The sequence below is a fragment of the Thunnus albacares genome, chromosome 6, assembly GCF_914725855.1.
Source record: "Thunnus albacares chromosome 6, fThuAlb1.1, whole genome shotgun sequence".
Lineage (NCBI taxonomy): Eukaryota > Metazoa > Chordata > Actinopteri > Scombriformes > Scombridae > Thunnus > Thunnus albacares.
The window spans coordinates 14,383,367-14,399,918 of record NC_058111.1 but is presented as its reverse complement, the minus strand read 5'-3'; the positions used below and the strand labels follow the sequence as shown (position 1 = coordinate 14,399,918).

The 16,552-nt window shown below is 40.7% G+C and overlaps 1 protein-coding gene across 5 annotated transcripts in view; it reads left to right on the top strand.

Annotated features, from left to right (window-relative positions):
- The window catches only part of LOC122983497 (muscleblind-like protein 1), a 68,318-nt gene that overhangs the window by 32,144 nt on the left and 19,622 nt on the right, over positions 1–16,552 (top strand). For all 5 annotated transcript variants that reach the window (XM_044353229.1, XM_044353233.1, XM_044353231.1 and 2 more), the window contains exon 3: positions 16,348–16,518. In XM_044353229.1, the coding sequence (XP_044209164.1) occupies positions 16,348–16,518 (171 nt within the window). The remainder of the gene's footprint in view (positions 1–16,347; positions 16,519–16,552) is intronic.

The following is a 16,552-nucleotide window of genomic DNA, read 5'->3' as shown; positions in this document are numbered from 1 at the left end:
ATGAATGCTGGGATAGGCTCCAGCTATTCCTGCAAAGGATAAACATATGTATATAATCAGATAAGATGGATGGATGCTGTATGAATAAAATTATTATTCAAAGCATCTCCTCCATCTGGAGGGGAACTTGAAATATTGAAAAAGTCAAAAGTGACTTGAATCACGAGACAGCACATGTTTACATTAGTAACATGTGACAGAAAACTACGGTATTTCCCTAATCAAACCTTAAATAGTAAATGCCTTTTCTGGTTGAACATTTCAGCCCTGTGTCACCTTTTCGATACTCCCAGCATCACTGATTGGGTTGTGGAGTACACCTGTACATCACTGCAGCAAATAAAACCACTGGAGGCCAAGTGCTTTAATTGAGCTTTTGTTGCCTTAACTTGCCTAAACACTCATGGAACTCTTGCAATAATTTAAGAGACAAATTAGTAGTATACAAACAAAACTTCTAGGAGACGGGGGTGGAGTGGTATGTAAACTTTGGTAGAATTTCTGAATCCTACTGCTCTACCAAGGTATCATAATAAAAAAATATGCTTGCAGATGTACAATTTGTTAGCAGTCAGCTAAAGCTTGATTAATGCATCTAAAACATTGTAATATTACCTGATCCACACTTACATGAGTAACCAAATTTGATTTTCAGATTTGTAATTTGTTTGTGTCCCAAACATTTCTTTCTGCCAAATGACCTCCGCTCCCAGGGGAGTGCAGGGAACAAGGCTCGACTGAGTATGATTTCTGTCTCTGCATCTGTCATGAGCGTGTTTGTTGTTTTATCCCCTCCCCCCGCAGTTATAAACATGCATTCATGAATTTACTCATTGCCCCCATCACTCACTCCTTTAATTAGAAAATAATCAGAGTTGGATGAGAGGTTCATTAAATCTCATCCTTGAGAGCCATCAGCCACAAACACAGGAGTGGGATATTTATCACTCTTATGAAAAGAACTCGGATACCCCCTCTCGCTTTGTTTTCACTGCTGAGAGACAGAACATTGGCTGGGAGGACAGAATCAACAGACTTACACAGACTTACACAGAGGAATGAGCAAGCATCAGGGGTGAGTCTAGGATCGGACCTGTAGGGGGACCTTTAATGAGAATGCGCAATGCATACAGTGCCTTGTAAAAGTGTTCAACGCCCCTGCTACATAACATAGCATTTCACTGGGTAACAATTAATACATTCATATTTTTCTATATATGATATTTTAATTTACAACAATAATAATTTTAATAAATTACTAGTAAGTAGCATGTGTTTTACACCACAATTTTTTTTCAAGAAAATGAATAATGGAATATGCTGTTTGCAAAAGTATTCATCATCTTTCACTTTGGCAAACCTCAATTCAATTAGATACACAATGTTATCTTTAGAAGCAACCTAATTAGTTGGGTGGTATATTATAGTAGTATAACAATAATGGTTCAGAAGGAACAATGTCAGATTTCAATATAATACACCTGTTCACCCTTAGTTAGTTAATGAAACCAGAGGCAAATACTCAATCATAATGACCAGAACTTTCCAAAGTCAGTACAAGATCAAGTTATAGCAAAGTAGATATGTGGAGAAATGTACAAAACATTGTTTCAGTCTCTGAACCAAATGGAGACAGTCCACCATATCATCAAGCAATGAAAGAAGCATCATACAATACAGATACTGTCAAGTAAGACCATCCCTCCCATCTGTGCACCTGGGCAAGAAGCAAACTGGTAAGAGATAACAACCTGAGACCAAAAACAGCTTTGAAAAAGTTCAGTGGCTGCAGTAAGAGAAAGAGTGCATGAGTCACATTTTCTGTTCCAATGCTTCAATTCATTCTCCATAAATGTACTGGCCCAATCCTATCACAATAAAAAACATTGTGACTACTTTAACTAAAATAATAAAGTGCATCAGTTAGCTCATTAGCTGGCAAGTGTGCAAGCAGACTAGCTCAGAGAGCCAATATTAGCCAATAATCTCTGAGCTAGAACAATGTCAGCTAACGTTCTTTGACACTATTCACACCATGGAATTATAACCAGAGACTTTCTAAGTCTTAAATCAACTTTGTTATGACTCCATAACCCACACAAACAACATAAACTAACTTTAACAGTGCCCACACAAATGACATTCATGCACTGCCATGTTTAAAATCAGAAATTAGCAAATTTACAATCAGGCTAGCTCAGAGATGATCCAACCATTAGCTAGCTAGCTAGCTTGTGAGCTCACTAATAAAGTTACAACCTGAAAATTCCGACAGTTAACACTATGGCTCATTCTGAAACAACGTCAGTGTCTGATAACTTCTTCACCTCTAAGCCTAATGTTAAAATTATGTTGATACAACCAAATACCCTACATCAAATCAACGTTCAGTAATAACAACCAATTTGACCCAACTTTCTCTGTAAGCACATTCAGCAATTTTATTTGCTGATGTTTCAACTTACTTGTGTTTTTCTGCACCATGAAATCCTAAATTCACTACCTAGCTACTTCTTGCACGCTCATTTTGACACTAGGGTTGAGTAGGAAGTGTAGAATGGTGCTGATTTTCCATTTACAAGCATTTAAGTTCACACACTCTAAAATTAGAGGGCTAGAAATGATTTCAAAGAATAATAATTAATAATAATAATCATTATTGTCAGTTTAGGAGTGCTGAGATGAAATTTAGGTGTGCTTAAGCACCTCTAAAAAGAGTCGCTAGCTAGCAAGCTAAAGAAAGAAAGGGTTTTAATGGAAGGGAGTAATACAGTGTGAGAGTGGGAGGGAAGTACAGAAAGTGAGGGAGTGAGGAAAGGAGGAGGAGAAAAAAGAGAAGATCATTAGAGAAGTGCTAATTAACAGAAACCACACTGTTTAGCAGCACTTTGTCTCCATGCAATATTGATCCTTCATGACCATTATGGAGCGGATGTTTTTTGCTGCTTTCAGCTTGGGTTTCCTCTTTCCCCTTTCTTTTTCTCTTTCTTTCTACAAAAGTTAATACATCAGCTCTGAATCACTGTCTTGCAGCAACCTGTGAAAATCCACGTGTTTTTTTCCACCATGAAACATGCAGCAAAAATAGCTGCGAAATGACCCAAGAAGCCAATTTTGTTGCGGAAATGCCTTCCTCCTCTAATTGCATCATCATGACATTAAATATGAGGCAAAGAATGTGATCCCTGCAGAGAAAGGCAGATAGACAGACAGACAGGAGGGTGGTGTCAACAAGCAGATTATAGCCAGTGAGGAAAACCGTGCAGCAATGAAATAGAGTGAAAGAGAGAGGGAAAGAGTGATGGATGGGTGCGTAGACATTTAATGGTGTAACATGGACAGTGATGGACAGATGGAGAGGAAAGGACAGCAGATAGATGGTGTAGCCTATGGATGGAGAGAAAGCTGTGACAGAGGAGAGCATAGAAGTGAGCGGCAGTCGTGTGAGTCGTCTGTTCGGCGCGTGCAAGATTGAAGAATGTCTGTAATATCCCTTTATTGTTATAGTGCATGTTGCAGGGCTTGCTGTTGGACATTGTGATTCTTCAAAAGGCTTTAACTGGATTACAGCGGTATCAGGCTCAGCCATCAGAGAGAGATACAGCAGCTGTGTTGTGTTGGGTCTGCCGACAGTACACTGTCTGTCACCATGCTGTCTCCAACAGCAACTTCCGCTACTGATATCTGAAGTCTAGACTTGATCACATATCACAAAATATGTGATCAAAATGACATGGAGATTACAGTGGGATCCTTAATGTCAAAACAAAGCAAGATAATATTTTTGGCATCAGTATTGATTTATATTTTAATCTGATAGCTGCTCTGATATGGAACACTACTTTTTTAACCACTAATACAGCACATGGCAATGTCTCTCACAACGGATGATTCCATTGCGAGAGTGGCTTAGTGAAGGTGATCACCCTACCGTCTTTACCCCCACTCTTTGCTGAAGTGGTACGAGCCGACTTTGATCAATGTGGATCGATGTGGATGAGTGTGCAGCCGGAAGGCGCTACGTGGAAAGGGAGGGGGTGATGGCCCTCTGCTCTGTCGCTCAGTGCGTGTGTGGGAGGGAATTAAGACACACTGTGTCATGCTTTTCTCCGTGATGTATCACACTAACAAAATATATCCTTAACCTACAAATGACTCTGTCTCGGTCTCTTGTCTCTTTTCTCACTGTCTGTCCCTTTGTCTCTCACTTTCGCTCTCTTGTGTGTCTTCATGGGCACAGTGCCTGCTGAATTTGCAATGGCAAAATTAAGGTCCTGAGGGGTGGAAATGGTTATTTCACTGTTTTTAACAAATCTTGCTTTTGTGCTGAGTATTATTGGATAAGAAATTTGTAACTTCAGCATGAAAAAATCAAATTCTTAAATCTAAATGTTCTTCATCTGCTTCTTTTCTATTCCACATTTGGGCCTTGTTTTCTTTTTTCCTGAAATTGTCAGAACTCATAAAGAACACCCAAAGCTTCAGTTTGAGGATTTTCCAGCTCTGTGGTTGTTGATGCTACAAAGGATTACATGCTGTAGCTCTGTATTACTGGTATTTCCCTTTGTATTAAGCTTTGATGGTTAGTCTTCAAAAAAGGAAGCACTGGCTACAAAAAAAATAAAAAATTCTGGCCATTCTCCTCGTGTGTGTGCACTGAGCATGTCTGTGCATTGTAGTGTGTGTGGGTGTGCTTGCGGTGGGTATCATCACTTTATAGAGTAATGAATGCTAATCCTCTCTTATCTGCTTTAACCTCGAGGAAATGACACTAGCTGCTGATGCCAGTACAGTGACACACTGCGTTGGAGGAGAATGGTTATTGTGTGTGTGTATGTGCACGTGTGGGGCTGTGTGTGTAGACATGTACCACATGCGCACGTTAGAAGAGACGTCTCTACTCGTTGTTGACAACTTTCTCCTCAGTTTTTCTCGCTCTGAGCTTCAGGGCGTGGTCTTGTGATTATCTGCCACGTCCCCCATGACTCATCAGGAGTAGAATAGAATAGAACATTCCAGCCCTCTGACTCCACTGCATCTGATCCCGGCTCATCTCAACAGGAGTGCAGAAAAAAGTAATATCGACATTTGATACTAAATCCCTCCTCAGGTCATATGAAATTTCTGTGCACTCATGCCTCTGTGTCTGTGTTTGCTGTTTGCATCCACTCGTGCAGTTTCCACGAGCCTGTTGCCAGCAATGTCTTTTGTTTTCACTTTGGAGCCACTTTTGTGTAGCTGCTAAAGATCACAGCATAAAGCAAAGGCAGCTGCCAGTCTTTGTCGGTGAGCATCTTTTGTTCATTCACAAGGACAACTCCATTTTCTCTTTTCCCTTTTTTTCACACTCTCTGACTTTTTCATGTTTCTCTCTTCAAATAGTAATAATATAGGCAAACAACATTTTAAGGTTGTTTAGATGTAAAAAAAAACAAACAAAAAAACGACAACAACAAAGAGGTCTGTTCCCAGCAGCCATTGAAGCTCATATGTCAGCAGAATGAGCGTTACAAAGATGGGCAGAAAATAATTAGGCCTAAAAGCTGTTGAATCCTGTGTGCCTGTTCACCAGTCTTCCATTAAGGCTGTTTTAATGGGTCTGCTCTCTGCCTGCCTCCTTGGCACATTGAATGGGAGATAAAAACTGAATTAGGCTAAACTTTAGAGATTGTGAATCGAGAACGCTTAGGCTGAGAGTGAAGGAGAGATGAGGGCAGAAAGAAAAAGACGAACAGATAGAGGATGAAGGAAGAGGGTTAATTGAAAGAGAAATAGAGAAGAAGGGCCAGATCTCAGGGGCTGTGGGGTGGCCTCTCTCTACATCACTATCTGTGTATGTGTGTGTGTGTGCTGGTGAATGTGTGTGTGTGTTTGTCTGTCTGGGGGGAGACAATGTTGTGGACCTAATGAGAACAAAGCTAATTAGAGACTTTGCCGTGCACAATTCTACAATGATGTTCCCACAGGACCCAGGACAGCACTTGCCACCTATACCGCACCCTCCAGAGAGAAAAAGAGAGCGTAGAGACTTTTTCATTTTAACTTTTTTCATCCTCCATGTCAAGCAGATTTTACAAGCAAGTGGCTATATGAGCACAGCCAGGTCAATTGAAGGAGCACAGTGAGCAAAGATGAAAAGGAGGCTCTGCTGCTGACTTTGGGACTTTGACATTAGGCTTACATAATAGTTTTACACACACCCCAACATTTCTGTAGCTTTTTCTCAAATGCTACAGAAATGGTGACATTTCGGACTATGGGGATGTTAAATTGCTCATTTTCAAAGCAGGCAGCAGCAGATATGTATTTATTTGTCCAACCCCAAGAGGGTTTAACAATCACATGATATATAGTACAGGCCCACTGTGTGGCTCATCTCCAGTGTCCACCCTTATGTCCACAAGGACCTAGGGCTGTCCCACTGTAATCAGCAACTGCTTGAGGGCTCTTAAGTTGACTTTTGAGCCCTTTACACGCTCATTTTCTGTTAGACTTTGCTCAAGGGAATAACCCAAGGTGCACAGTGTTGTGACATTAAAACCACAATGGTAATGTAAAAAAGAGAAACATAAAAAACACAGGAGGTAATGGAAATGTTTCTGTAAGTAAAAACACATGTCACCATGTGTATTTGTGTGCTTCATGCTGGTATAATTTTAGAATATGTTGATTTTGTCCAGCAGCATTATTTTAGGAACAGGAAGCACTCCAGCTCATTTGAATATGTATGAGATATGAGCCTCACTTAATTGTCCACACAAATTTCTCTGTCAACTGTGGGTTACGTCATTTCACAAATTACTGCTCCATTTCTTACACAGGGTTTGAAGCCCTACACCCTCCTGCACTCAGGCACTTAACACTGATAACACAGGTGATGTCAACTAAAGTCTCAGTGCTTATGGCTTAGGTGGACATTCGAACTGCATCTGTACCTCTGTATCCATCTATAACATTATCTCTTGCCACTCATCCTGCAGGGTCAAGGGGGTTTTGATCCTATCCTAGCTAACATTGTGTGAGAAGGACACTGGACAGGTTGCTAGTCTCTGAACATCAAACATATAGACAGACAGTATAGACAGTTCACCTAATGTGTCTTTGGACTGTGGGTTTTTGTCTGACCACGTTTTCAAATGAGAAATTTGAAAATGTCATCTTGGGCTGTGCGAAACTGTGTTGAAAATTTTGTCACTTTCATCTGACATCAAGTAGACTAAACAATTAATCAGTTAATGTAAAATGAATCGATAGATTAACTGACAATGAAAATGAGTTACTTAGTTACAGCCCTAGTTGGGAGGCAGCCATTCTAACCAATGAGCAACAGTGTCAGCCGCATGCCGCATATTATTATCAAATTAGCAATGATATCATTGGGCAAGCTTGGATTTGGAAAGGGGTTTCACTGTGAAGCGTACAACATTATGCCTGCAACTAAAGATCATTTTGATTATTGTTTAATCTGATGATTATTTTCTTAATGAATCAATTAATCGTTTTGTCTATAATATAGAAAATAGTGAAAAATGCCTGTTATGACTTCTTAGAGCCTAAGGTGACATCTTCAAACATCTTGTTTTGTCTGATCCACAAAAAAGCTTCAAATGCTCACATTTGAGAAGCTGCAACCAGCACGTGTTTGACATTTTTCCTTAAAATAGGGACTAAAACATTTATTCGATTTTAAAAATGATTACTGATTAATTTTCTGTCGACTGGCTAATCAGTGAATCAACTAAGCATGCAGCTCTATACAACATCTTATAATGAATTCACCCTGATTATTTAAATAACATATGTTAAGTGTATAGCTTAAAATTAATTACAATAGAGAACATGGTATAACAGAAAAGTATTTGCTCTTGTCTGTTTTTGCTAAAAGCAATACATATGTATTTTATTTACAGGGCAATACTAAAATGCATTATGTTTAACTTATGATAATTATGATCAGGTTATAAATAACCAGCATTTTTCTCCCCCCTACATCACTGAACATGAGAAAAACATGAATGAATCAGTTAAATGTCAGTTTAACATGGACCACTTGAGCCATGAGACATTTCAGCCATGTCTAATAGTGGATGACAAACAGGGAACAGCTCATCTCGACAGTGGCAGAGTGCCGTCATTAGCCATGACAGCTAATGATTTTGCCCCATCATTAGCTTCCTGTGCTAACGATTCTGTACCCACACCCACCCAAAACATGCTAAGACACTGCCATACTAAGTAGTGCTTTTGGGGGCTGTAATTGGTGTTTTGGCTAATTGAGCACTACGGTTAAAAGCTTTGAGCGGACTCTGCGTCATTTGTGACGTGCAGGAGCTTCGCTGTCTGAGGCAGCGTTTTTTCTGTGAACTCATCAGCTGTTTTATTCCGGTTATAGTTTCTACTAGCTGTGTTGTATCACCTCTATCTATCATTGTCTGTGATTCTTCTGTCCACACATCTATCTGTTCTATGTCTCAACGGCTTATCCCTCTGCCCAGTTAAATGAGATTTTAAAGCCATTAACTGATCCAGGCTATTATACTAATGCACCAGAGGTGTTCCAGATTTGATAGATGATTGGAAAGAGATAATGAGACTTATATAGACATCTAGTATGAGCAGTGGCACATGGAAAGACAGAGAGAGAGAAGACGAAGGAAACAGGATGTTTTTTCTCTGTTGACTGCGGAGAAAAAAAACATGTTTGTCATCAGGTTTCCTTTCTACCATGCGGCATGATAGGCCGGTGGTTTGCAGCTGGAGTGTGTTGTGTAACACATTAATATGCTGTATTAATGTGTGAGTGTGTGTTAGTGTGTGTTGTGGGCAGTCTGGCAGCACTCTCAGTCCTCAGACAGGCCGTTCTTTGTGCTGTGTCTGATGTCATAATTTGTCTGACGTATCCTTGCCAACAGAAACCTGTGGTCAAGAAAGCACATGCCGGTGTGTTTGTGTGTGTGTGTGTGTGTGGTCTGTCATGGGCTACTTTTTGTGGACAAATTTCAGGCTTATGAACAGTTCATTGGGGATGGCTTGTCCAATTGGGGACAAAAGCTGTGTCCCCCAACTGGGGAAAAGCTGATTTTTGGGTCAGTGTAGTTTTAGGCAAGTAGTGGTGATGGTTAGTGTTAGGTAAGTCTGTGTAATGTCCCCAAAAGTGACCATGGTCTGATATGTGTGTGTGTGTGCATGCACTTGTATGCTTGTGTATTCTCATCACGTCCCTCATCCAGACGCCGTTTTCTTGATTGATGGTTGTCTTTTGGAGCAGGAGGGAGAGATGGTGCCATTGGGAGAGAATTAATAATGCACAGGGGTTTGGGACGGTGGCTCGGTCCAGACTTGAGCTCTACAGTTGTCACACTGGTCACGGTGTTCACTGTGCAGCAGCCGCGGTCTGAGGGGAGCTCAGACACAGCGAGAGCAGAGAGAGAATGCGGAAAAGATCAGAGGCTGTTGGATTATGTGTGGTTAAATTGGAATGAGTCATTCTGGATGAGTAGATTAAAAGATCATTTAGAATCAATGGGTGATTACGGGAGTGAACATGCAGAAGGGCCTGGTGGAAAGCAATGCGCCATTCAACCCTTGGAGGATGTGGATATCTGCCAGCAAAGACACTGCTCAAATCACTCGCACAGACTGCTTTGATTAATATTAATAGGAAAAGCATACTCCGCATTCGGTTTTCGTACCTCTCTCTGACTGTCTACCTTCCACTTCTTCTGTTCTTGTTTTTGTCTCTGTTGCTAGTCCGTGAGTGGAATTCTGCCATGGGTTTTATTCTCTGGGATTCCACAGACACATCCTTCAGAGAGCTGCCAAAGTACCACAGGCAACAAATAAGACTGACAGTATGAGGTTTTGATCATATAGTCCCACAGCGTGTACTCACACACACACACACACACACACACAAAATAGTAAGTCAGTTACTTCACAAACACGTGACCCAAAAGTCCTGACCATCAGCTTTGCCAATGTGGGTATAAGCGACTTTTATCTGCAATTATAATTAGCAAAGCATCCTTAACATTTAACTCATTGTAATTTAAAAATACCTCTTTATTTCATTGAATTCAGTGAGAATAAGTCTAGAGAGAAAAAAGGGCAAAGAACATAAAAGGAGGGACAATGAAAATAACTGGGTTTACGGAGAAAATGATAGAGCAAAAGCAACAGAAGGAAATAATGCTGCTGGATCATGTGCAATAACAGCAATAAAAACTGAAATGATACAGTTTCAAACATCTTTTATTCTTTCTTATGAAGTTGGTATTAATCGTTTGCAAGAAAGAAAGAAAATAGAAGAATAGATGAGAAGATTTGTGTACTTCAGTTAGAATTGCGTTTTAGCATCTTAGCAAGGGGCAGCCTGAGATTTCCCTTACCATATTTTCAGAAAACAGCTAGAATCTCTCTTTGTTTATGGTGTCTGCTTATCTGTATATCTGTATGAACTGTATGATGATACAAGGGAATATAATAATCTCTCTGCCAAAACAGTGGTCTGTGTCCTTTAAAGCATTATTTATAGTACAATTACAGATTCCCTCTTAACCTTTTCACCAACAGACTTTTCCATCCACTGGACCATAGCAACATGTTGAATTTTCACAGACTGCATGTAAACAATTTTCATGAAAGTTACGTGAATGGGAGCATGCAATACATATTAATACATTAGACTTGTGTTTTTTCTATCATTATGGTAATTTTCAGTTCCTTGCTGTGAAACTACTGTACATTGCATGGCAGAGTATACAAATGGAACTTTATTTATTAGATTAATAGTTTAATTATTAATTAAAGGGCATTGCAACAAGATTCAAATCATTCAAGCCACTCTGACAGCACTTTAGAGTCATATGGTGAACTTGTCACCAAACAGTTTTCTATTTATACATCCAGCAGACACTGGGCAACATTAGCACTTATTTGGAGACGTGATTCTTGTCACCTGGTGGATGTAAGTCCAATATTCACTCTTCTTTTAGCTCTGTTTTCACATAGGTGCTAAGTGCTCCACTATGTTCACCAGCTAATCGCTAACTTTGTCCGTCTGCCATTTGGTGTTGGGCAGGACAGGTGGTGTACAGTGGAGTTTTAGAGCATTTTCACAGAAAAGAGATTGATGAGAACAGTGAGAGCAAACCAAAATAGTAAAGTGCTGGCTGTAAAAAGAAGAAAAACAACAACAACAATGAGCTGATGCTCTGCAGAATTGAGGGGGACTGCAAACTTTGGGTGGGGCTGTGGCTTTTTCACTACGTGTGACCCCTTTCATATCACACATAGTCATTTGATCCATTGTTGATATAAAACTATTGACTAGAGCAGCTTTAAAAATATGGTGTATCCAGGGGGGTGGGTATTAAAAGGTTTTAAAAAAGTCTAGTGCCCACTGACTTACTTTTGTTTTTCTGGATGGTCTTGTTGACTTTACAGTCGTAGTCATAGAGGATTATGGGATTGTGATTAAAACCATGTTGTTGCTGAGGTCACAACCAGCCACATGTGTGATACCTGAAACTGCAGAGAAAATACCACAGTGGTAATTAAAATTAACTCAAGGTTAGGACATGTATACAGCATGTATGCTTGTGTGTGTTCTTCTATACTTTGTCACTGTAATCCACCTAAATATGATTATAAGCATCAATAACATTCTGTCACCCCAAACTTTTTCTTACATTATCCTAAAAACAAATAATGGTGTGTTTGTGTGTGCGTGCACGTGTCTAGACACACGTGTGCATGTGAGTGTGTGTCCAGGAGCTGAAATATGGCTGAAAGATATCTGGTGTAATGAGGCCAAGGTGATTTATACTCGCAGAATGCTCCATTCCCCAGCACGGACTCGTACATGCACACACATACACTTCAAGTGTGCGAGACTGTGACAGCTGGTTCACTTGCTTTTAATTGCTTGCCAATTAAAAGCAAGTGAAACTGTGTTTGCCACACGCAACTAAAACCTGGCAAAAGCAAATTGGTTCAACTTTCAAAATCTATATTTGGTGAGACTACTGCATGTGGGGGGGGGGGGGGGGGGGGGGGCTGTTTATCAAACCCTTACCCTGATATGTTAAAAGATGTTTTGTAGCTTTGAAGGGAGAAAGAGTGTAATTTGTTTGGTGCAACAGATAGTCCAGCCAATCACTCAACATCTGAAATTATGGATGGAAGGGTGAGAAGGAGACAGAGCAATCGGGAGAGTGTGTGAGAGACAGATACAGGTTGTCTGTTAGCATATTAGCATCTCAGAGGGGGGACAGGTGAAGGCAGAACAGAGTCAACTTGAGTGGAGTCTGGTAGTCACACACTCTAGCCATAGGGAGCACTGCTTTGGATCAGACTGGCTCACCATTAGCCTATGCTGACACTGTTTAGACAACGGGGAAAATGGCAGAGAAAAGAGTCACAGGGAGTGATTGGTGGGGACTCCGGGCTCACGCAGAATTGAACTGTTCAGACAACAACAAAACAGCAACAGATAATGGGGCTTTTGGTGAAAACAGAGGGGAAAAGAAACATGTCCAAGTGCTGACCTTTGTGAATGTAGCTGATAAAATGCACAGAGGTAAATTCTCATTACTACAAGCATGATAATTCTGATTTCACCTTTATCCTAATGATAATACTTAATCCAGATAATGCCTTAACAGCAGCATCTATGTCAAAAGGAATTAAATAATCTACAGTACTTCTTTCAGAAACATAATAAAGATGAAAAAGATAAAGTTTGCGTTGTATTATAAGTGACTCTGGAACAACAACTGACACTGTGTTTTTCTACATTTAAAACTGATAGAGCAGCCACTGACATTGCCCTTTAGGAAATGAGAGGACAAAACCATCAAAAGAAAAACACTCCCTAACAAAGCTTTTTTTGAGCCATCATAATGTTATGTTTTCTTCCGTCCAGACCGCTTTAATATCCCGCCAGCTTTGCTGAGTGTACATTTCCAGTATTCTGACCGCAATTTCAACTGATAAACATTCTGCACTGATCCATTCATCCATCATGTTTAGAAGGTGTTAAGTTTCCTACATGTCAGTTCAGGTACTGTGGTACTGGAAAAAAAAAAAAAGTTACATCTTGGGGAATCAATTAACACTAAACCTTGCGGCTATACCAGCTACTTACAGGCCACAAAATATACTGAGTCCCGTCAGTTTCTGATGTCTTTGAAAACATGCAGGCCTTACCTGAACTCATGTGAGTTTGACTCGTCTCTCGTGGTGTTGCTTCCCTCAGGCTGGATGGTAATCGTGAACTGATGATGAACTTATAGTTCTTATAGTAGTGGAATTTGCTTCAGTTCATTTAGGTTAACATGTAAACACAGACAGAAACTAAACCAAAATTACTTTGAGGTTGAGGACCCTTATTCATTGTCTCTCCCTCCTCTGCAGCACGCCAACTTTCTTCGGCACAAAACACAAATTAAAGCTGGGGTTGATGGGAGGTTTATTTTCGCTGGTATTTGGTCATAAACTAAATATTTGAGCAGATGATGGTGTTAGAGGAAAAGTTAAGGGATATCTTGGCAATCCAATCCAATCCACTTAAAAGTGCAAAAGTCAACCTCATGGTGCTGCCAGAGGAAAAGTCAGAGGGTTACTAACATCATCAGTAGGATTCATCCTCTGGCAACCATGAATGTCGAAAAAGGTTCTGTGTCAATCCATCTTGTAGATGTTGAGATATTTCACCAGATACGTTAAAACTCTGACTTGCTGATGGCACTAGATGAAAAGTCAGGAGATCACCAAAGTCATTAGGATTTATCATCTGTGGACCACGAATGTCTGCACAAAATTTCATGGCAATCCATTTTATAGTTGTTGAGATATTTCAGTCTGGAGCAAAGTGGTGGACCGACTGACAGACTGACATTGCCATCCCTAGAGCCACATTGCTTAACATATTAAAAAATGTTATTTAAACTGCTGAAAACAAATGAAGAGAATGCCCTCAAAGACTGTCTGGAGGATTTTTTTTTTGTCATGATAAGCTCTGCATTGTGCTAGCTAATCACATACACACGGCTGGAGTTGACATGCTAGAGTCTAGTCACCCAGAGGGAATGTGCCCTGAAAATCAAAAGACATTAACCAATTAGCGCTGATCAATAGTCACAGCCACACAGGGATGAGCAAGACTAGCAGCATAGTTAATGTGTGCCTCTAGGCCAGTCGGCATGCTGGGAATACTGTTGCTCTCAGCCAATGAAAATGCTGCAATAACTCTTGACATTTTGCTGCTCTCCAATGCAAAGTATCTCTCCGGCTGTAGCTAGGCAGAACAGGCTGTGTGAGGAAATGAAAGGGAGAGATAGGAGCGATAGCAAGTGCCAAGGAAAGGAAAGGAGTAGAAAGAGGAGAGGTGGGATGAATAGGGGAAGAGTGGGAGGCTATATGTGTTAGGTTGTGAAAGCAGGTGTCATAGTGGGCCGCAGTGGGCAGCAGGTAATCTCACCGAGATAAGGAGTAGCATGACAGCCAACCTTTAATTCCCCATGGGAGGTGGCACTGTGGAGTTGTCGCAGGGTCGGTCTCCCCATTCCCTGGAAATAGATTTATATAAAAGAGTAATGGGCAGAAGATGGGAAGAGATGGGAAGAGGATGCATTTTGATTTAAAAGAGAGAAAGCGACAAAGAGACAGTGAGAGTGTAGCACTTCTGTTTCGCTCATTCTGCACACATGAACATGTTTACATACACAGATCACAGCAGCACCTCTGCGCCTCCACTGCTCTGTATTCATGATTAGGAGAGTAAATATCAGCATGGGGTTCGGGAGGTATGGGGATTGAGGCGAAAGGAAGGGAATGAAAGAGAAAGGGGGGATATAAAAAAGAGGAGGAGATATCTAAGATATTACACCTATCCAGGGGAGTGTTCAGTGGAGCAGGCATTATGAGAGTGTAAATTACATTCCCTCCTTCTCCCCTTGGGCTGCCGGCTGCTAGATGAATATAATCACCCACAGCACCCAGACGCACACTGCACTGTCTTTAGACACTAGCAGAATGTTAGATACAGTGCTGTGATTTGTGTATGTTTATTGTCACAGAAGTCTCCATTCAAGTATAGATCCTGCATCGGTTCTCCAGGCTGTTCTTTTCTGAAATTATGTAAAATATTGATGCATACCTCATTTGTCTCAATTGGGAGGAGATCAATAGTGATTCGCTGAGCCTTGTTAAACATCCAGCATCAAGTGGGACTGCTTCTAAGGTGGCAGCCATTGAAGGACTACTGTAGCACCGTAGGATAGAGGAGAGTGTGGGTTTTTGCTAACTGAAAGTCCCAAAACAATTCCCTTTTGGAAACAGAGCAACAGAGCAATAGCAGTTAAGGTAGCATGTAAAAAACAGAGTGTTTCTTTTTTCCCTTTTTATTTTAATTTGCTTCTTTATTTTTACAATTGTTATACAAAGAGATTTGTCCCTGACCTTTTTCATTCCCTCCAGGAAATTGTGCAATCGCAATAATTAATGCAAATTCAAGAAATCTCCGCAAGATTTGCAAGACCTTGCAATTTTGCTAAATCACTGCAACTTTTCCACATGAAATGGCCAAATTAACAGACCGCTTTTGATTTGAACTAATTGTTGCATGGAAGATGACATGTGTGTCATGGAAGATGGATAAATCTCCCGCAATTTTACCGCTATAAGAGCACATAAAATATCATAAATTGTAATTGTCATTTTTTAGAAAAGCCGCTGTAAAATCAAACATTTTTGGCTGCAACAATCACAAAAAACCTCTGGGAAATCCTGAAGGGACTGCTTTTTGAACTTCTTGTAACATCATTTGTCTCCAGAGGAGAAAATACCTGTAATACCACACATTGAATACTGAATGTAGAAAAACCCAAAAAGCATTTTAGAATGTATGAAGTGAGCAGAGTGCACAGTGCATCATTCTCCATGTCTTTCTTTCTTTCGCTCTGTGTATTATAATCTGTTAGCAGAAGCAGATAGACTAGCTAATCCTCTTTATCACTGCTTTTGGAGATAATTTGTCTGTCGCTGAGACCTTGAAAAAGTATGAGAAAGTCCCGGGCGCAGAGCTTAGGTCATGAAGGGAGTAAAGAAAGCAGAACTGATCGGTCTTCTTTACGACAAACCCACTGGCAGGCCCAGATGTCAGGGATGTTAGGTTAGCGCCTGCTAATGGGAGGGCAGCAACTTGAGTCAAGGCTCATTACTTCTTTACATTAGGCAACAGTTAATGGAAACACCTCTAATTCGCCTCTTTCCATGTCTCTATCCTCCTCATCCCTTCCTCTTTTCTCTGTCTTCTTCTCTTCCTGTCCTGTCTCATCCCATCAGGGCCGCTGTTCCAGGGAGAACTGTAAGTACCTGCATCCTCCTCCTCACCTAAAGACCCAGCTGGAGATCAATGGAAGGAACAACCTCATCCAGCAGAAAAACATGGCCATGTTGGCCCAGCAGATGCAGCTTGCCAACGCCATGATGCCCGGCACACAGCTCCAGCCAGTGGTGAGAGCACACATACGCATACACAGATATACAG